Source organism: Festucalex cinctus, chromosome 15, assembly GCF_051991245.1.
Source record: "Festucalex cinctus isolate MCC-2025b chromosome 15, RoL_Fcin_1.0, whole genome shotgun sequence".
Lineage (NCBI taxonomy): Eukaryota > Metazoa > Chordata > Actinopteri > Syngnathiformes > Syngnathidae > Festucalex > Festucalex cinctus.
In genome coordinates, this window is record NC_135425.1 from 11,834,378 (window position 1) to 11,857,590 (window position 23,213).

General features: G+C 41.7%; 1 protein-coding gene across 1 annotated transcript in view; it reads right to left on the minus strand.

The window, feature by feature from the left end:
* arrdc1b (arrestin domain containing 1b) overlaps window positions 1-19,513 on the minus strand; it is a 34,714-nt gene extending 15,201 nt beyond the window's left edge. The window contains exons 1-2 of the mRNA XM_077497974.1: window positions 19,241-19,513; window positions 1,878-1,988 (exon numbers count right to left, since the gene is read on the minus strand). Coding sequence (XP_077354100.1) covers window positions 1,878-1,988; window positions 19,241-19,358 — 229 coding nt within the window. The 5' untranslated portion in view covers window positions 19,359-19,513. The remainder of the gene's footprint in view (window positions 1-1,877; window positions 1,989-19,240) is intronic.
* Window positions 19,514-23,213: the final 3,700 nt, after the last annotated feature.

Here is a 23,213-nt window from a genome sequence, read left to right on the forward strand (position 1 = left end):
CTATTTACAATGAAAAACAACATTTCTCTTCATAACACTGTGGTGAATAAAAATAATTATTTTTTACAATCAAAAATCTGCTCTGTTTCAAGGTCTAAATTGTGAAACAATCGCTTGAATTATTCCCAAGTAACTGCTTGGAAAAACGTTCATCTTACAACAGTTTGCTCTTGATTTGGTTTTGAATCTAGAGATGAGATTCGGCTGTTGTTCAGTGATGAGGCTGATATTTTCTGGTGGGGTAACGACTACCCCAACATCAGCTGCTCACAAAGCAGATTAAAAAAACTAACAAACAAACAAACGAGAAAAAAAAACTAACATAAACAACATGCAACTGATATGAAAAAACTTTAAAGTGGCCCTTGCATCCTTCGAAGTTTTTTGTATGTGGCACTCAGAAGAAAAAAATTAGACACATAATGAAATCCTTGTATACCATGACCACCACATGTAATTTATTTCTTATTGACTCACAATATTGGTGACAGAAAAATGATATCGGAGAAGAGGAAGGTTAACTTAAATACTTATTTATTATCAGCTTGCGCCAGCAAGCGTGGTTTAAGGTCACATTTGCACAGCAGCAGCAGGAGGAAAAGATTAGGTCATTAACTGATAATATTGACAAAATGAAGGGTTGAAACTGACACGTTTATATTTGTCGTCATTTTTCCAGGCACCACATTAGTCATCCTTGTCCACAATGGACATTTTATTATGTATTTTATTTTTTGGCTTAAGAGGATGTAGCAGTGATATCTGTGTGCAAGTTATTCACCTTACTTGTCTGGCTGTGCTTACGCTGCTCAGTCCTTGGGGCAAAGCAGGCCATTTTCGAAAGAGATTGAGAGACGGAAAAACTGCAGCGATAAAGGGGAGGACAGAGAGAGGCTGTGTCATGCATTATTTATGTGCTGCTCTGTTAGGAGTGCATACTGACGGCTTGATTGGGTTGTATTATTGCTCCAATTCTCATTTATTTACAAATGTGCAGTTTCTTTCTTTCTTTCTTTCTTTCTTTTTTTTTTTAAACCTGTACAACCAGGGCTGGACTGGCCATCTGACATACAGACAGTTGCCCGGTGGGCTGGCATCTTTTGGGGCAAATGCAGTATATTTACCTCCATTCACCAAAATAGGCTAGCCTCCTAATTCAGACAGAGCAGCCCATTAATCCGTTTACAATATAGACAGCAAACTGAACCAATCAACGGCAGTCCAGACTGTGTCCAACTGTAACTGCTGCTAGAATAATACAATTTTGCATAGCAATATTTTGGAATAATTGTATATTTATGCAATGCTTTTACAATGTCAAAAATAATAATACTGTACATTTAATACATTTTGGTGTTTAATGTTTAAAGTGTTTTGTTTTGGGGGGGTTTCAAAGTAGCCTAACAAGTATTACTGATTGAATGAGAAAACTGCCAATAATTTAAGGTATGACACAAGTGAACATTCAAAACTGACGCTCGAGGAAGCCGAGGACAGCAGCCAACCAGGAACTAGCGTGAAACCAGTCCACCAATCAGGAGCAAGGGTTCACATAGCGATTTTAGCATATGCCACTGATAGTCGAGGGAAAACGTTGAGTCTCCGCCCAGAAACGTCCCGGACAGGCCAAAACAAATGTGTCAGACTATACGAATTAATCAATTGAATCTCAAAAGGAAAATTATTGATTCAATTATATGAAAATGATGCATCATCTTTAACATTTATTAACAGATCTATTGATGCCCATGATGTAGATCTGTAAACAATTGTAACATTTTGTGCATGCTGGATTAACTCCCATTTCTAATAATGAAATTATGCCTGTTAATGAAGGCACACACACACAAAAAATGCTAGAAAGACGTTTCAATCACCTTTGTCAGCAACAGACAAAGTGCTGTTGAAGTACTGCTCCTCAATAGTCCATGAAGTGTCATTCACTTTGTTGGAGATCCCACACGAGCCCTGACAGTTCACCTTGATGGCTGCGAAAAGAGAGAAAAAACAATAAAAATATGTTGTGATTGAGATCTAATTTGTAATTTCCACACTTATTATAAGAGACTTGCTCTTTTCTAATCTAAAGGGTGCTTTTGCAACATTCCACACTATTCAATCAATATCACATTTGATTGAGGTATACTGTATAGACTAGGGGTGTTCCGATCAGCAGATTCCGATAGTGATGATCCACAAGTGAGATTGCCTGATACCGATTTTGATCACATGTATTACTGGCACATATTGATGAAAGTAGTAGCTGCAAACTATTGTTTTTTGTGATCGACAATGAAAGGCACTGACGGCGTCACACGGCCGATAACATACATTTCATGGAAATCAGCCGATCACGATTGCTGGCCGATCAATCAGAGCAGCACGAAAGACCAAAACATCTGGAGTGTTTGGTTATGAAGTACATCTGCAGTGTGATAACAGCCTTTCTGTGTCATCTCTCATCGACCTTTCTGTCTGTGAGGATATGAAAACCATCTGATAAAATACACAAACACAAACACACACAGTCTGACAGCAGCTAGAGGATTAAACAGAGAGGCAGCCAAGCAGCAGTATGAAAAGATAATTCCCAATATTTATTTTAACCTCAGTCCTAACCTTGAATATGGGTATAAAAAAAATTCACAGCTATCAAAGATACTCAACCGTTACAGACATGGACAATATTGGTAGTATACTCCTGTAATTCCAAATGACACTTGTGCACCTGTTACTCCTCATGAGTAAACTGCACCAGCTGTCTCAGGTTTGAAAGGCACCTTCTCACAGCTGTATGTCTGAGTTATTCCCACAGATGTTCAATATGATTTAGATTAGGCCTACTCTAAACCAATAAAACACATGTCAGCACTTCTGGGTCATGATTGGATCTTAACTAACCAATCACAATCGCATGTTGATTTGCATGATGTTCATGTTGAAAATGTTGCATATAAGATTGGTAAGTTTACAACACGTTACAGCCATACTATCTTGGCGTCCACTATAACTAAAAACATGAGATGACTCCCCCAAAATTTTCATGTTGTTCTTATGTGGGAAAACAGTCAAAATCAGCAAAAAATAAAAGAAAGAAAGAACGAAATTTTGCCCAGCAGAAAAAAAATGCAGGTCTGAAGGGGCTACACCAGCATCATTTGAAAAATGCAATGTGAAAGAACAATTGACCAAGCATTCCTTTGCAGCTTTGAATTACGCGAGTCTCGCTAAAAACAAACAAAAACAAAAAAACAAAACATGGGCACACACAAGGAGGCAGATGGCCTCGCCAGATTGTTGGCACAATTTCAGGAAGGTGGGAGAACCGACAACAAAAGCACAGAACATAGTTGAGTCCTCTAATAATGCAGACAAATGAAGACACGCAATTAAAGAAAGAAAGTAATGCCTTACCCCAGTCTAAACATATATATATTTTCTGCATGAGGTCCTCAATTTACTGTACGAGTTCCTCATATTTTATCATAGAAATGTGTATTGTACTGTAAATGTTATTTTTGCCATTAACAGTTTACAGTATTTCAGGCCAAAACAGACTGCCTTAAAAAATATGTATGTAAAGTTTAGAAAGGCTTTATTTATTTATTTATTTATTTATCTTATTTCAGTAAAACACATAGCAACTAAAGACGTGTTGTTTTAAATAAAAATACTTATGTTAAGTAAAAAAAAAAAAAAAAAAATTGTCTTTAATTTTAATGATAAAAGAAATGTCATTCCTAAACATCGCTGTTTAAAGAAAAAATCTCGATAGGCAATTTTATGTTCGGCAAGGTTACTTTTTCAAGGTAACTGTGGCAACAATCTGTTCACATCCGAGAAGAAACAATACATTTCCCTGTCTGAGGGGATTTCAGCAGAGACTGTCTGTCTACAGATAAATAATGGGCACCATCTTGACATACTCAGGGAGCTAGAGAAGCCAGATGGACATTGACAAACTTGACACATTTGTTTGAATAATGACATTTATGAAATGCCTATGGAATAAGAGAAAAACAATAAATAGAGCAAAATTGCGAGAAAGCAAAATGAGTTTTAAGGACCAAGATAAAAAAACAATTTATCATCGCCATTTTGGTTGTTTACTTTCGCCTTGAAAGCTTTCAGGTCGGAACTGGGGAAAACAACTCGGATAAATACGACTTCCGACCATCCTCGAACGCAGCATTACAATAGATGCTGCATCTTGAAACTGGTAGGTCAATTAGTAAAAAGCAGCAATGTTAAAAACTGCAAACATTGTAGTAAGCATGTTATTCTCACCATGGGTGGTGCGAGTGGGTGAGGGAAGATTTACCCAATGGCGGAGAAACATTACAGGGAGACAGACAGGGATGGCTATATGAGGAACTTTACTGTCAATGAATACATAAAAGACGGGATGGGACGTCAGAGGACTGGGCACCAAGACTTGGCTGGGACGTGGAAGCTTAGCTTGGACGTGGAAAGACTCGACTTGGACGTGAGAAGACTTGACTTGGCTTGACTTGACTTGACTTGACTTGACTTGACTTGACTTGACCTGACTTGACTTGTCCTGACCTGACCTGACCTGACCTGACTTGACTTGACTTGACTTGACTTGACTTGACTTGACCTGACTTGACTTGACTTGACTTGACTTGACTTGACTTGACTTGACTTGACTTGACTTGACAGCAACCAACACAGCACGCCAAGACAAGACAATGCCCCCACGCCGCGTGAACAAACAACACTGACTAAATACACCACTAACGAGACACTAACAAGACACACCTGGGAAACACAATTAGGCTGAGGGCACTGATTGATCGCACATACTGGGAATGGAAGACACACGCAGGTGGACAAGCTTAACGATAACGAGACCAGGAAGACGAACCAGACAAAAGACAACATGAGCACCCAAAATACAACAAAAACCCAACCCCACCGAACCGAAACATGACAGTCAAAATATGTAAAAATTGATTTGGGATGCTTAAATAACATAATTTCATGTAGCTGCACAACAGAGAACACACAGTGAGCTTAGATCAGCTGGAAGTGGAACATGGTGGCACACAAATATCAACTCGGAGCCCCACAATGAACCGTACAATCTGCAGGGAGACTGTCTCTCACCAGTGCTCAGGATGCTGTGTGTCGAACATGCTCTGACTCAGCAGCCAGCTGGATTTGTTACCAACACATTGGAGTTCATCCAAATCCTCTTTATGCTTCAGTGAGAGTGTACGCGAGCAGAGACAATCCTAGCGCTACTAACCGTCAGAGAGGATGTCGTCAACAGTTTTGTTTTTGATTTTTTTTCTAGATGGTAGTTAAATACTTGACTGAAATAGGTGTACACTGGGTATCTTCTAATTACTATCAAAACTACTACTTTCCACACACAGCCACACAGACTGGTGCCTGATTAACACATTCACTGCCAGCCCAGCAAAAATGCATCATTTGACGTCATTTGCCGTCAATGGCAGCGAATGTGTTAAAATACCATGAAAGGAACATTCTTACGTTTAAAATATCCGACCGATTGACACACGTTGGCCTCTAAATGTTACGAGGGCTTTTTGACCAGCCTGAGCTTGTTGAGCTCTTTTTCTTTGTCACAAAAACTATTCACCCATTGCAGGAATTCCATCCTTCAGGGCATATTTTCCTGTTAAAGTGTTTACCTGTTTGGCCCCACTGTTGTTAGTTAGCATTGCCTGTCGCTAGTAATTCAAATGCATATTTATTGAATAATTGAACTGTAGCACAGAAAGTCCTGGGGTCAAAAGTTCACACAAAAGGAGCAATAAAATAATTCTGCTAGGTCAGCCTCTCCATTTGACTTTATTCCAAAGGTGTTTGATGGGGTTGTGGACAGGGTTGTGTCTAAGTTTGCACTGTTACTAATACTATGCAGTGTCAATACTGTACATTTTTACAGTACACAATACTCATAAAAATGCTCCGATACTACACATAGATACTACATAACCAGTGTGTATTTTCCTGGTAGGAACTATGCAAATTATGCTCAGACATGGATGATTAACTCCCCTTGCGTCACAAGGCCGGGCCGGAGGCAGCCGCCCCACGAGTTATCAGACACGCACAAAAGTTTTAACATCATAAAGTAGCGACGGAGGCGATCATGCAGCAGGGTGGCATGTCAACTAAAGAGATACCGCATAAGCGATGGTGTGATCAACTACTTGTAGCGTCTCCCTGGACGAAGAACCAAGAACAACAAGTAGTCAAGTCCAATTCATAGACAAAATAGTTTTCTGTCCGAAATGTGAAGTTGTCATTACTGTAAAAAAAAAAAAAAGTATCGTTTTGCATATGTTCAATGAATTAACACTTACAGTAAATGCCTAATAACATGTAAGCCAACCTTTCATTGACAGGCACATATTTTGATTCAAAGAGCTGATAATGGTGTTTTGAATACACAACAAAAGAAGTTTCAAGCGCCATCACCCAAACAAAAAACAGGATATTATCGTAAAGAATGTGGTAAGTCTGCTGTACAATACAGCTCTTCAGAAACTATTTTTAGGAAACAAAAACACTCCGGAAAACTCCTTAAATGCAGGGTACCCTTAATTTGTTCTTATTTGCTGAGCAATGCAGTCAGATTGGACTCTAAATGGATGAGAGACAAGCACATCTGTATGCACAATACACACACACATACGCACACAACTCACACAAATCCTTGCATGTTTGCATGCAGGGTTAAGAGGTTTATCCCTGAAAAAGTTACATCATAAAACAACTAGCGGCCATGTAGTATGTAATCTGCACATTTTGTTGCACACTACCATAATTTCTTGTAAATAATATTCTCTCCCTTATACATTATAAGAGCCCCCGCCCCCAAATCACCCTTAAAAAGCATGTTTTTTTTCCACTGTATTTGTATATAATAGTATCTGCGTCTATTTGCTGGTGTCCTTCATTATCATACTGAATAATTTGAACAAATAAAGATTCACAACATACCATACCTATGACTAAGGTCATTCAAAGCATTTTTAAAATCATGTTTTCCAAAATATGGTTCTTGTACTGCATGCTCTTTTAATAATATTAGTAAGATACTTATTATTTCTTTACTTTGTTTTAAAGGCACGGTCTCCCGTTTTCACTCAGGAAAATGCACTATATAAATACAGGATGAATACACATGAACTTCTTCTCAATCTACACCTCTGGGCTTCTGTTAATGTGTGGTGGTGATTTTTTTCCTCTACCCCCACCCCTCAGTCTGTATTTTGCCATTTTTTGTTTTGTTTTGTCAACAGCGGGAAGTTTCTGTGGATAGACAGTTGTTTACCCTTCAGCCAATCACAGAGCGGGGGGGTCCGGGGGCGTTCCACTCACTATAGTCAGACGGGGCCGGACGAATTTGTCGGCTGCATGACGTCACTCCCGCCGCAACTTGACAACGCACACGGATTTTTATTTTATTTTTTCACTCACTCACTCACTCACTCACTCACTCATTCACTCACTCACATCACGTAAGCTAGATGGTCTCCCAGGCGGAGAAGTGAACCCACGCCAACCGGCACCGAAGGCAAGTGACGGTTCCACTCCTCCACCTGGAGCCAGCACGCACGTACTTACACATGAATGGACTGTCGGTCAATGCGTTACCGATAAGTAGCATTAACAATCCATGCACGGTTGAAAGCAAGAGTAAATCTTGGGATTGCATTTACTCGCTTCCGAGGCCTTAGGAGCGGCTTGGGCTGAAGAGTGACGCAGAGTTGGCCTGCTTAGACAGGTAAGTGACAAACAGAAAATAAAATGTTAGCTTGCTGATTTAGCGACATGCTAGGCTTAGTCACTTTGACAAGGGTAACTCGGCAATATAGAACGAGGGTCGACCTTTTCTCATGTCCTTATATTTACACCTGGCATTGAAGCTGAAGCTAAACGAAAAGGCTAATGTTGTTTTGAGCTATTAACCCTGTCAGCGATCACTGAGTGTGGTCAGAGGCAGGGGGCGTGAACATTGAGCTCATGTAGGTTGAGCCATGGGAGGGGTCCATTTTGAATTGTTTGTTTACAAACAGAAACGGTCAAAACTCCGGACCTCATCTTTAAAATACATTTAACTCTTGATTGTAACTGCGTCTTCTAATGTGCTTTTAATTATATGAAGCACAGTGAGTTACCTTAAGTGAAATGTGCTACATAAATAAAGCTACCCAGGGCTCCATACTGCCCCAAAATGGCGATCTAAAATTTGAGACAGTGCAGCTACAATGCCAGTGCATCCAGTGAATTTACTTATTTTATTTTATTTTGTAATATAATTGCTCTTCTTGGATATTTGTTGTTGCTGAAAAATTTCTGCTCCACAATTCAGCCTTGTTACCATCACTTAAACCATAACTTTTCCAGTTGGGGTGTTAATACGCTCCTAGTAAAAAAAATAAATAAAAATATAAAATAGTCTGCAGTGAGTCACTGCTATGCATCTCAAAAGTACTGTAATGTATTTAGAAAGAAGAACATTCATACACAAATAATGGTCTTTTTTAATGTTGTTGTTAACAGGGAATAATCAACATTTTGTTCTGTTTCCACAGAATGCTCACATCCTCTTTGCAGTCTCATTTTACTGCATAAATAGGGCAGTGTTGAAAGTGGCTGCGGGGCTGTGTCTCTGCTTAACAAAGGGAGTGAGCGGGAATCTTCTTACAACAGACCTAAATTACTGGCAGAGGAGCGAGACTGTTGGTTGTGGGGGGTCAAAGATGCATGGATATTAATTTTACGGTGAGAGAGTGTGAAGTTGCTGCAAATATTCAGACTGTGGTGCATCTTTGGACACGGTACACTGACTGGTGTGAAGTTATTCCTCGTGAAATATCAGAGGGCAGGCGTTGAACCAACTGTGCTATGACGGTTATAGCTTGTGGTTGACTAATCGCGACTCACGTGCTTTGGACACGGACGCCTCGCCGCAATCAACTGGTGTTTGGCCCATGTAGCAAATCAGCAGCGGTGCCTCAAGTGTATGGCAATTTTTTTTAATGACATCATTAGTACAATCACTTACAAAATACTACCTATGCTATCTTTGTACAAAGTCTAAGAAGGCTGAGGCTAGCTAACGTCAATGGTGAGTGTGGTAAAGCCCGTATCCCACTGAGGGTCAAACCTTTTCGAGTGTTGTAACGACAGCAGCAATATTGTGATAATGCGATATTAAAATTTCCACAATATATCATCGTCGTCATGTCACAATATTAAAAGCAGCACATCTTTTTAAAAAGTCAGGTTGGTTTCCATTTCTGTAGTTCTAGCACCCTCTGGTGGCTAGTTTTTTATGCAGTTTAATTTTCATATGGCATGTTTTGGCCCTTCTATGTTTAAAATCCACACTAATCAGATGAAGGGGAACGTAATATGTATGTGAAGCAAGTCAATATGTGGAGGAACTCAATGTGTGCGTGCATTAGCAAGTAAGTGTTATTCGAGATTGTAGGCTGTTTATATGCAATTGAACGTAATGTACAAAAATACAATATTGTATTTGTTTTTTTGTTTTGTTTTTTAGTATGAGCTCTTTTTACAATATTGTGACCTTTTTTCTACCTCACCACAACATTGTAATAATTATCGTATCGTGACCTTCATATTGTGATAATATATTGTGATGTTTGGATATTGTTACATCGAATGCGCTCTCCCGTCAGGTTCGCAAACATACATCGTGCAGTTTGACAGATAGCAAACTGTTCTTCAAACAGACTCAATGTATGCTTGTATAAAGCTGCTAATTAATAGCATTGATGTTGGAGTTTAAACATTTTCTGTAAATAGCAAACATAATTTCACACTTCACAGGCATCCATTCTTGCTGCAGTTAAAATGAGAGGTTCTTTATCTTTTCATCAAATATATGTGCGTTATCCATATGAGCGCACCGCACTGCCCCCCCTAGAGAGCATGACTAAAGCAGTATACTGCACCTTTCTGGGCCAATGTACGGTAATAGGATAATTCAATGTGCATTTGATCAGAACTCAACTCAGCTTTATTATACAGCTTTTCAAACACTGACATAAATTCACTGCAATTTTAAAAGGGCTAAACAGTACTTACAGCCATTGCCATTCCAACGGCTCAAAATACTTTTCTATTAGACAAATCGAAGATGATGAATTAGGTCTGCTCCTTTCTCCTTGGGTCAAGCTTGAAATAATTGTTTGCATTCACAAGTTAACGATTGGCTTGAAGTCAAATAAATATGCAATATAGACTGTAGTTGTACTGTTGTGGGAGGTTGCAGTCTGTGCCCTGACCCTAGTGCACCAGGAGAAGAGGAAAACTCCACACAGAAAAGTCTGAACTGCGATTTGATGACATCCAAGCAATACATTTGATCACACTGATCATCAACATCACAATACGAGTAACACAACTACGGCACATGTTCAATTTGTAACTATGACGGTTTCGACTCTGAAAGGACAATCCATAGAAATCCTGTCTAATGGTGTTATCATCAATAATACAGTGAGGCAGTAAATTTGGTCTAAAATATCGAGTGTGTCTCACACACAAAAGACAGCACAGCACAGACACCACAATATACATTCACAATCCACCTTCTTGTGCCCTCAGCAACTAATTCTCTGCTGCCAGTGAACCATCTTGAGTCTGGAAATGATATACGGAGCTTCCGTGTTATGAGGGCTTGCCCCCTCTTAGTGCACATTAGTGGTCTAATTCCATCTATGTTTAAACGCTATTGCTCGTCCTCCTGTCATCTCACTGAATGATCCGGCCCTGGTAAAGCAAAGACCTATTTCAATAACTGTCCAGGCACACTCACCAAGCCAGCTGCAAAATGCAAACGGTGTGGACACAACATGGATCGAGCTCTTTTCTTGGCTCAGCATGATTCAAGCATTCTTGGCGATTGAATAATCAGCAGTCATGCTTAAGAGGCGCTATGGCATCAAACACAAAATGCAGGCTCAGCAATTACAGCACATTAATTCTGAAAGCCTGAAATGGAGTGCAATGCGGCTTAACTCGAATACCTCCGTGAACAGGTCAGAGGACTGCAGGATGTATGTGATTCAGACATATTATCACTATATAAATTAATAAATTAAAAATTTATAAATTAATCAATCAAGATTCGATTCGATTACGACTTTTGGGTCTACGATTCGATTCAGAATCGATTTTCGATTCTCGATTCAAACGATTTTCGATTCAAAATTATTTGATTGACAAATGATTTCTGCTTCAATTTACAGATATGCACAACATTGTCATGATCTACTCCAGTCTGCTTTGCCAGACAAAATGACAAATAGAGATATAAAAGTGTCTTTTTTTTTTTTTTAACATTAATTTTGTATTGTAAGTGCCTTTTTCCACAAAAACAGAATGTGGGCTACAACTGCCTTTTCCTTTTCTTCTTCTTTTCTAATTTAAATAAAATCGATTTTTGGATAATAATAATATCGATTCGATTAATAAATGAGAATCTCGATTTTTTATGAATCGATTTTTTGGCACACCCCTATTTAATATACTGTGCAATATTGTAATTTCACCAGATTGTCAGGCCTGCGGGCCGAGCCCGCTGAGTGTGCGTGTGTCTTCCAGGTGTGGTGCATTGGAGTCAAGCAGCAGGTGTGTCCAATTAATCAGCAGCCTACTTAAGCCAGCCTCTGACTCCACCACACCGCCAGATCGTCACAACTCCTGAACGAGTTTGTACATCCAGCTAGACCTTGAAATCAACTTTTACTTACCTTTTCTGACTCGCATTTCCGTCCTCCTTTTCAGCCTGTCGTCCTGCCCGCAGACCCCGACCTTGACACACGCCTCGCCAACCAGAACCAGCCCCCAGCACCCAACGGACTGCAACCACTTTCTGGCCGTCCACTATTGCAATAAAACTTTGCCAACTCACTCCTTTTGTTTTTCTGCATTTGGGTCCCCACCCCGCACCGGAACCGTGACAGCACGATCTGGCCAGCCATGGACCCAGCAGAGAACGATTCCGTTCGTCAGACCCTGACCGGACAAGGCTTGCTTTTGGACCAACATGACAACGCCCTGAACTTTTTGATTGGACAGGTACGTGAATTCTCACAAGCCCTCACGACCCTCCAACAGCAACATGCGGCCTTTCAGACACAAAGACAATCCGCAGCTACACCTGCCACGCCCGCCGCACCTCCTCCCCATGTCATTAAAGAACCGTACGTGCCCACACCGGCCCCTTATGATGGTGATTTAGGAGCTTGCCGTCCCTTTCTAGTCCAGTGTTCTCTAGTCTTCAGTCAGCAGCCTCTGTCATATGCTTCCGACCACGCTAAGATAGCTTACCTCATAGGCTGCCTCCGGGGCGCGGCTCTAGCATGGGCCACTGCGGAGTGGGACAAACAGTCCCCTGCTTGCACAACCTATTCCGCCTTTACGAAAGAAATGAGGAAGGTCTTCGACCACCCGGTCCGTGGGAGGGAGGCTGCAAGACGCCTCATGTCGCTACGACAGGGTGCTCGTAGCGTGGCAGAGTTCTCAGTTTCGTTCCGGACTCTCGCCGCTGAGAGCAACTTTAATGATGAAGCGCTCCAGGAAGTCTTCCGGGGAGCATTAAATGAAAACATCAAGGACGAATTGGCCTCGAGGGATGATCCGAGCTGTCTCGACTCGCTCGTTGACTTAGCCATAAAGCTTGATTGTCGCCTCCGGGAGCGCAAAAGAGAGCGTCATGCCAAACCACAGACTCCGCCCATGTTCCCGCCCATTGCCGGGCCATCCATGTTTGATCCACCTCCAATGCCACCGGCTCCGGCTTCCGGTTCGGGCCCGTCCCCAGACACCGGCAGCGTTCCTATGCAGCTGGGACGAGCTCGTCTGTCGGACCTGGAGAAGGCGCGCAGACGTTCATCTAACCTGTGCCTATACTGTGGAGCCAGCGGCCACTACATCTCTCAGTGCCCCTCCCGGCCAAAAGGACTGACTCACCAGTAATGGGGAACGTATTGGTGAGTCCCGTTATGAGTTCCCCTGCTTCTAACCGTTTTATGCTCTCTGCCACCCTCTGCTGGGGTAATATGTCTCTGCCCGTGTCTGCCCTTGTAGACTCCGGAGCCGATGAGAACCTAATTGATCACCGACTGGTAGAACAAATGGCTATAGACCTGCAAACCTTGACCACTCCTTTGGATGCCACAGCCCTAAACGGTGCACTGATCTCCCATGTCAGACAACAAACAGTACCAGTTGTACTCAAGCTCTCGAGTAATCACCAAGAGGTAATCAGTTTACATGTATTTGACTCCCTCCAAGTTCCCATAGTGTTGGGCATGCCATGGCTCAAGCTCCACAACCCACATATTGACTGGACAGTGCCCAACATCATTTCTTGGAGCAATTACTGCCATGGAAATTGCTTGCTGTCTGCTGTTGTGCCACCCAGTGGCCAAAACCAACAAGAACCACCCGACCTGTCCGGCGTCCCTGCTGATTATCACGACCTTGCATTGGTCTTCAGCAAACACCATGCTTCCTCTCTGCCCCCTCACCGACCATACGACTGCGCTATCGACCTCCAGCCCGGAGCGCCACTTCCACGAAGCCGGCTTTACAACATTTCACGGCCGGAGAGAGAAGCAGCAGATTCCTATATCAACGAATCACTGGCAGCAGGTATTATCCGGCCCTCCTCGTCACCAGTGGGAGCTGGGTTTTTCTTTGTGGACAAGAAAGACAAGACGCTCCGCCCTTGTGTAGACTATCGTGGTCTGAATGACATCACCATAAAGAACAAATATCCCCTGCCCCTGATGGACTCCGCATTCTCACCTCTTCATGGAGCCACCATTTTTACCAAGTTGGACTTGCGCCAGGCCTACCATCTTGTCCGTATCCGGCAGGGCGACGAATGGAAGACAGCATTTAACACACATAGAGGGCACTACGAATATCTGGTCATGCCTTTTGGCTTAACTAACGCCCCCGCTGTCTTCCAGGCCCTGGTCAATGATGTTCTGCGTGACATGATTGGGAGGTTCGTCTTTGTATATCTTGACGACATCTTGATTTTCTCAAGTTCTGACTCCGAACATAAGAAACACGTACGCCAAGTTCTCCAGAGACTCCTTGAAAATAAGCTTTTCGTGAAAGCTGAAAAGTGTGACTTCCATGTAACAAAGACCACCTTTCTGGGCTATGTAATTGCTGAGGGACGGCTCCAAATGGACCCCGCCAAGACGACTGCAGTCACCGAATGGCCCAGACCCACATCCAGAAGGGAGCTGCAACGCTTCCTTGGTTTTGCCAACTTCTATCGCCGATTCATCAAGGACTACAGTCGTGCAGCAGCTCCTCTTACCGCCCTTACGTCCACCGTGGTGCCTTTCAAGTGGTCTGAGGAAGCTGCCCTGGCCTTTAGCGAGCTCAAACGTATGTTCACCACTGCTCCTGTGCTTGTCCATCCAGATCCGCAGAGGCAATTCATAGTTGAGGTGGATGCCTCGGAGGTGGGGGTCGGAGCGGTTTTGTCCCAGCGGTCTCTGGAGGATGGTAAGGTCCACCCGTGTGCTTTCTATTCCCGCAGGCTCTCTCCAGCCGAGAGGAACTATGGAATTGGTGACCGGGAACTCCTGGCGGTGAAGGCGGCATTGGAGGAATGGAGACACCTCCTGGAAGGGGCCGAGCAGCCATTCGTTGTATGGACAGACCACAAGAATCTGGAGTACATCCGCTCTGCTAAGAGACTAAGCTCACGTCAAGCCAGGTGGGCCTTATTCTTTGATCGGTTCGCATTCACCCTGTCCTACCGCCCAGGGTCTCAGAACACAAAACCGGATGCCCTATCCCGCCAGTTTGCAGCAGAGGGCACCAGGTCAGATCCCGGCCCTATCCTGCCTTCCACCTGTTTTATTGGGTCTGTCACTTTGGAAATTGAAGCCCTGGTGAGGAGGGCCCAGGTTGGACTGACTGTACCCCCCCGGGCTCCGCAGAACCGCCTGTTTGTCCCTGACCCTGTCCGTTCCCAGGTTCTACAGTGGGCTCACTCCTCGCGACTTACCTGCCACCCGGGAATCCGCAGGACGCTGGCCTTCCTCCGCCAAAATTTTTGGTGGCCCACGATGGAGGAGGACACCCGCTCGTTCGTCTCGGCATGCACGGTATGTGCCCAGAACAAAACCTCCTCCAAACCTAGCTCTGGCCTGCTCCACCCGCTTCCTATTCCCAAACGCCCGTGGTCCCACATTGCCCTGGACTTTGTTACCGGACTTCCGCCGTCAAGAGGTAACACAGTAGTTCTCACCATTGTTGACAGATTTTCCAAAGCAGCCCACTTTCTTGCTCTTCCCAAGCTCCCAACTGCCAAGGAAACCGCTGACCAGTTAGTCCAACATGTCTTCCGTCTACATGGCATCCCTTCAGACATTGTGTCGGACAGGGGGCCCCAGTTCACTTCACAGGTCTGGAGGGCCTTTTGTGCTGCATTAGGCATTGGCCTAAGCCTCTCGTCCGGTTACCATCCACAAACTAATGGTCAATGTGAACGTACCAATCAGCAACTGGAGACCACCCTCCGCTGCATCTCACAGTCCCATCCCGCTTCATGGAGCACTCAGCTCGCTTGGGTAGAGTACGCCCATAACTCCCTGCCCAACGCCTCCTCAGGTTTGTCCCCTTTTCAATGTTCTCTGGGCTACCAACCACCACTGTTTCCCTCTCAGGTCCCTGACCTCTCCGTTCCATCTGTGCAAAGCCACATGCGCCTATGCTCCAGGGTCTGGAGGCAAGCCCGCTTCACCTTACTCCGGTCATCTGCCAGGATACAGGTACACGCCAACCGTCGCCGCATTCCTGCACCCTCCTATGCTGTCGGCCAGAAGGTGTGGCTAAGTACGAGGAACCTCCCGCTAAAGGCGGAATCCAAGAAGCTGTCCCCTCGTTTCATCGGCCCCTTTGAGATTGCGGCTGTGATCAATCCCTGTGCTGTGCGTCTCAAGATCCCAACCTCTCTCCGTGTTCACCCCACTTTTCATGTCTCTCAGATAAAACCTGTTTCATCTAGCCCTCTGTCCCCACCTGTGCCGCCACCGCCAGCTCCTCTCATAATTGATGGACATCCCGCCTACACGGTACGCCGCCTCCTGGACGTTCGTCGCCGCGGTCGCGGCCTCCAGTATTTGGTAGACTGGGAGGGTTACGGACCGGAAGAGCGCAGCTGGATCCCTGCTCGCCAGGTCCTGTGCAAGTCGCTGATCCGCGACTTCCATCGTGCCCATCCTGGTCGCCTGGGCCGTTCTGCACCTGGTGGTGCTCGTGGGGGAGGGGGTACTGTCAGGCCTGCGGGCCGAGCCCGCTGAGTGTGCGTGTGTCTTCCAGGTGTGGTGCATTGGAGTCAAGCAGCAGGTGTGTCCAATTAATCAGCAGCCTACTTAAGCCAGCCTCTGACTCCACCACACCGCCAGATCGTCACAACTCCTGAACGAGTTTGTACATCCAGCTAGACCTTGAAATCAACTTTTACTTACCTTTTCTGACTCGCATTTCCGTCCTCCTTTTCAGCCTGTCGTCCTGCCCGCAGACCCCGACCTTGACACACGCCTCGCCAACCAGAACCAGCCCCCAGCACCCAACGGACTGCAACCACTTTCTGGCCGTCCACTATTGCAATAAAACTTTGCCAACTCACTCCTTTTGTTTTTCTGCATTTGGGTCCCCACCCCGCACCGGAACCGTGACACAGATGTTAAATTGTTGGTGTTTTATCCAAGTATTATAATTATTAATATTGTATTTTATTTTTTATTTTTTTTACTGTATATCACCTATACTCGATAGGGTAACAAGGGTATAGCACCTATCCCAGCTGACTTGGGAAGCGTGGTACACTTTGGACTGCTCACTAGCCAATAACAGGGTACATATAGACTTGGAATTTACTCATATCAGGTATCGATATCAGGCCGATACATGACCTTATTTCAAGGTATTGGTACCCAGCCACCCTGTTGTGGTTTGATCAGGAACTCAACAAATTAGATATTTGAAGAATAGAAAATTGTAAAAAAAATTCATGCAATGTTAAGAAAAATGCTATATTGGTATACATGTCTTTATTTAAAATAGTTTGCCATTGTTTTTATGGGAAAATGTTATACATCTAAAGTACTAGTGGTATCGGTACTTGGTATTAGTGTCGGTGACTACTCATGATGATTAGTCAGTGATGAGTTGACTCGTACTGGTATCTCTATGAAAAAGTGCTATTGAACATATTGATAAAAAAAAAAAAAAACATGAACACCTGTGGATAATTTAGAGTATTCAATTAAACTATCATGCATTTGGCAGATGGGAGAAAACTCACACAAACACTGGGAGAACATGTAAACTCCTGACAGATGAAAACATCTCCTAAATCAATGTGAAAGTACGTTATTTTTTAATTTTTTTTATATTTACAATAGTACTGTTGAGGTCCGTGGCAGATTACAATTTAACTAACTAGACATCTCCCACTGAATGCACTTCTGAGGATTACAGACAAATTTGTCATCTCACCTGTATTCAAATAAGCGATCAACAAGAGATGGATGTGGTAATGGGAGAATTCTGTTTTTGCTCGCCCTGTCCAATGAATTGTAAATATCTCATCTAGTGCGGCGCCTAAGAAAACACAGTGCAACACACACAACTGCTGCTTGCTGCCTTATTGGCATTTTATCAACAACCATCCATTACTCATTTGTAGTTGTAATGAAATGAGCACACAATTTCTCTAAATACCATGAATAATGTTCCTTTTGAAGCCAGCATAAACCCACAAAAAAAAACACATTTAAAAGAAAAAAAGAAAAATCGTATAGTCATAGTCTCTTGTGTGCTTAAATGTGGGCGTTTCCTGTTAAATCTGGTGAAGGAAAGAGGGCCAGGAAGATTTGGTTTGAATAAAATTGAGGCTACATATGTTTTGTTCTTATTTGTTTCTTATTAATTGCCCCCCACTTCTCCAAACCATTACATTTTTGTCCGAAACCTGTGTAGGCATCAAGAAATCAGACAATGTTTTACAAGCAAGATAGTAGACAATTGTGAAGGTGAGTCACTTCATGAGTACCTCCAACTATCTCAGAACTGACATGGCAGAAAGGCAGACTACACCCAGATTAGTCAGACAACTGTTAACACTCACATAATTTCACACATATGGTCGAGGGGGAATTGATCCCACATTGGCTACATAAAAGTCAGCCATGTGAACCACTTGTTTATTACCAATTACTGTTATTCAGGACTTGTGCAATATGTTGACATCCTGTGTGACGGCCCTGTTTGCATAAAAGTGATTTGGAATCAGAAGTTTTGATCAACTTCATATACGTTTTTTTTTGTTTGTTTGTTTTTTTTAAACCAATCCCATTCTGAGATACGTGACTCAGAGGTATAGTTTCTTTGCTTATAGAGGCATTGATTAAGCAGGTGTCATGAATTTGTTTTTTCATGACAATGTCAACAAACTGGAGATTCGGTCCAGCCTTTAAACAAACAAAGTTTGGCAAGATACTTTTGAGTATTTTGTTTGACGAGCAATTCCCAAATAGTGGATTTCTCGCTTTAAAAAATAAAAATAAAAATAATAATACACAGCTTTCTTTTGATGTTGAAAGCATGCCCTCGATTGTCACAAAATACCCCAAAGGATCATTTCCAAACAATGGACCTATTGTTCATTTCAAGGACAACTACTGAGACCTCCTTTACTCTTCTATTTGAATCCCATCATTGTCAGATGACCTGAATTCAATTCACTTCTTCACGTTTCTGACAGACAACTATTTCAAATGCACATCCCGTGTACGCTACCACCCACTATTCTATTTGATAAGGACTGTTAGTCCAAGTCCCACAGCCAAACAAGTTAGTCATGTTAACACAACAAGTGTAAGCATGTATCAAGCAGGATGTAGTCTAGGATGTGGTTTTCACGCGTCTCGACAACAACACCGACTTGCTCTGAAGCCATATAAGGGGAAACAAAAAGGTGAAAACACAACATTCTACAACGTTCTGAAGGTATTTTAAACGCATTGCAGCCCAACAACACTGTGTTGTATTCTTCCACATTTCCGCCTCAACAGTAAAGTTTGCCCTGTTTCGTGTATCCATGCGCGCTTCAACACTCTCTCCTTTAACAACATGTTCATGTTCGAGCAGACATTACCTTTGTACTGCAGCGAGTTGCTGATTCGTATTTTGACAGTTCCGCCGATAGACTCTCCCGGACTGTAAACCACCTTGTTGTTAGCGAAAGTGATGTCAAATTCTTGCAGTTTTCCCATGGTTGCGCTCAGCTACTCGTTGGCTTGCGCGAAGACGCGATGCTTGACTCTCACCTGCTGCCGCCAGCAGAATTGACGTCACTGAACGGTGCGTTGTCAGTCATGGGAGGGACAAACTCACTTATCTGACGGTCCAGATAAATTCATACTTGTGTACGGTTCACCTACCCATGTCTTGGCCGACTATTTCACACAAAGACAAATTGATCCTTGAATAGACAAGGAGAGATGCCAGAAAAAAAATGAAAAAGGAGAGGGGGTGGCTTGCACCAAGCAAAACCACAAACAAAGTCCTCAGGAAACTGATTAGCACCCACACATCTCTGTCTACATGTGATAGTCAACATTTTAATCTGATAAAAAAAGAGAAAATCAACAACTAGAGGAGTTCCTCAACTCAAAAGTCTATATTGCTAAAAAAAAAAAAAAAAAAAAAAAAAAAAAAAAAAAAAAAAAACGATAAAAGAAGTAAACCTAAGAATATATTTTAGGCTATACGATTGGTACAAAACATGTTTTTTTTTTATATCAACTGCTTCAAGGCCATTTTTATGAGACAAGACCTCACTCTGTTTTGAGAAAACCAGTTGATTTCTTGTTTTCCACAACATTTAGCCTCTTGACAATTACGAACATCCGGGCATTTCCGCAATGCAATGCAATGCAAATGATTCCTTGCACGGCGTAAACAAATGATGTATTGTATTGTTTTTGCCTGTGCAGGATAGCATGCAAACCAGGCAGTAGTCAAAAGATATTTCACCACATTTTAAAATCAAAATAATCAGCACATATCAAATAACAATAATCCAAAGTCCAATGTTTTTCAATGAGAGGAGAGCTTCCTTTCACTGAGTTGACCACCATTTTGACTTGTGATGTAAGCTTGGAATAATACCCAGAAGTGTCAAATCCAGGTCTAGAAAGTAAAATTCTGCCACAATTTTTCTTTAACCACAAGTGCTTCTACTCAATCGGCAGGTAAACGAAATTCCGAACAATCTGTGGGAGTGTTTTTACTTTCTGGTTGGGTTGTCATGATAGTAAAACTTCAAACTTGATATCGATACCCAGGAAAATAGTTAATACCATTTTTGATACCACAGAGATAAAAAAAAAAAAAAAAGAAAAAAAAAAAGACAAATGCATAGAAAAATATATTTATTAACATAACCCCAAATAAATAATCAATTAAATACTATTATGATCATTAATAATCAGAAAATGAAAAAATGACAATCACTTTTTCACATGCAAATAAATTATAAATAACAAAAATTAAAAATACACCATACAAAAATGACCACATGACAACATTTTTGGTTGTCTGGTAAAAACACACATAGCAAACTTCAATAACAAATAACTGAGGTGGTTAACTATACAAGTAATCAGAACTATATTTTGAGGTAGTAAACTACTCAAAAATAAACAATCAGTAAAAATGAACATCAAATGCTGCAGTTGCACGCAGCTACACCCTTTTAAAAGGCTAAAATTGAAACGTGCAAATATATCTATTAAAGCCACAACAGTTTAGAAATTGCACTTTATTCTATGGATGACTGTCTAAGCTTGTCGTCTGAATTTTGTTTACATAATTGTTTTATTAGAAAAAAAAAAAAGTTCCCAATTCTTGTATACTTTTATGTTCTTGGACTCTGTACTTACTGTCTGTCACCATTGAAGATAAGCACCTGCATTGATAAGTAACTGTTGAAGAGACCAACATTTCAGAATAAAACAACCACAAGGAACTTGATTCTCTCTTCCTGTTGACATTAGCTAAGATTTCACATGTACCTAAAGATTGGGTCATGAAATACCTCCATGATTAACAGCCCACCAGGCTGTTAATCTAGTAAGGGCCCTGAAACAGATCTTTCTATGACGACAGACAAGCACAATGGTTGCCAAGTTACTCCCTTGTATCCATGGAAATCTGGTATGCCGTCTACGTATATTCACACTGCTGCTCTTGTTTAGTCATAAAAGTGTTCGCTCAAGCAGCTTCATTAATTAATGAGTCATTCTAAAGTAGTACCCCCAAGAGTGATTGGATTATATGTCAGGAAGTAACGGATATTAACACCTTATGTCACCTCCACTTAATATAAGGCAGAGGTGAACATTGCTACCAACTGAGTGATAACATCTTAGCCTAGGTCCTATTATGGCATGTGACAAGATAGTGAAGTGCAGGTATCAAAAGCGGAGACATTATGAGAATAAACAAATGAGAACAGTGACGTGAGTAATGAATGATACATTCAGATGCAAGTTTTGAAAATGTCTTTAATGCAACATGTTCCAGCGCTACCATATAAGAGTGTCAATATTTTCATAACTATATTGGACCTGGAAAACAATACTACTATACAAGACACAGTAACTTAAAGATATACTGTACATTAATATTGTTTTTCGTGAGAAAATATTTCACAAAATGTTCTATCTACAGTTGTGCTCATAATGTAAATTTCCAAGCAGAACTGTATATTGATTCACTGTAATCTACTGAGTGTGTAAGGTTTCTCTGAGTGGGCAAAAACAATTAGGGTCCAAGCAAGCCACATCCGCCAGATTAAAGAAGTGACATCACAGAGGAGACATATTAATCTTTTTTTCTTTTTCTATTACAAACACTCCTTTGACATACTTTCATGAAAATACTAGGGCTGGGTAAACCGAATAATCGATATTGAATCGATTTTCCTTTTTGAGCCTGAAAATAATTCATAAAACCATGAATAGATTATTTTTAATATCTCTTTTTTCCCCCCATATATTCATAAGAAAATAGAATTTTAAATGTAATTGAAGAGTGAACTTTTCCTCAAACTTCCCAAAATTACATGCAAAACTTTTTGTTTTTAGAACATGGATGTATTTTATTTTTATATTTATTTATTTTTTAAGTTAACATTAAAAATAATAATAAAATAAAAGCGTCAAATCTGATTTGATCTGACTAGGTGAATTGTGCAGAAACCCTGTAAATACATTCCTAATCTGACATACTGCACTTCACATTAATTTAGGAAAGCTGACGAAAAATAACAAATTGAAAAACAAAGGCAACTACTTTATATTTAAAAGCATGACTTAAAACACAAAATCAACACTCACCACGATTGAGTCTGTTGTAGCGTTTGTATTTGATTCAGGCAATGTTAATCGTGAAGAAAGTAAATAGCACCACCTAGGTCCGTTTATAGCAGGAGACACAAATCGAAAATCGGCCCGTATTTTTATTTTATTTTATTTTTTTTATTGCCGGAAGTTGTCACCGCGAGCATTTCTCATACTGAACAGGAGTTGGCGACACTGGCATCTATCCATCCATCCATCCATCCATCTTCTTGACCTCACAAGGGTCGCGGGGGGTGCTGGAGCCTATCCCAGCTGACGTTGGGCGGGGTACACCCTGGACTGGTTGCCAGCCAATCGCAGCACTGCCATCTAAAATCAAATAATATCTTCTGTATGACCATCTCCAGCCAAATTCCACAAACCACATGGAGATCATTTATGGTACCCGTTTTTTTAATGCGAGTATAATAATAATAATAATAATAATAATAATAATCCAACGAAAATAAGACATTTCTTTTCAAATTGTGGTTAAGAAAAACCTGTGTAAAATGCAAATTTTCTGTGTCACAGTAAAATTTGACCTGAAACCAAATGTGAATACATCTGATTTCCTTAGTCCTCCATAAAAGCAAACAAGTTATCTTTGTGTTTTAAGCAAAAGAAGAAATCATTGGGGGGGGGGGGGGATATTTTTTTGCTCATTTTCTGACGTGCTGCAAACTTGTGAGTAAAACCTTGAGAATGCAGTCATGACCTAGT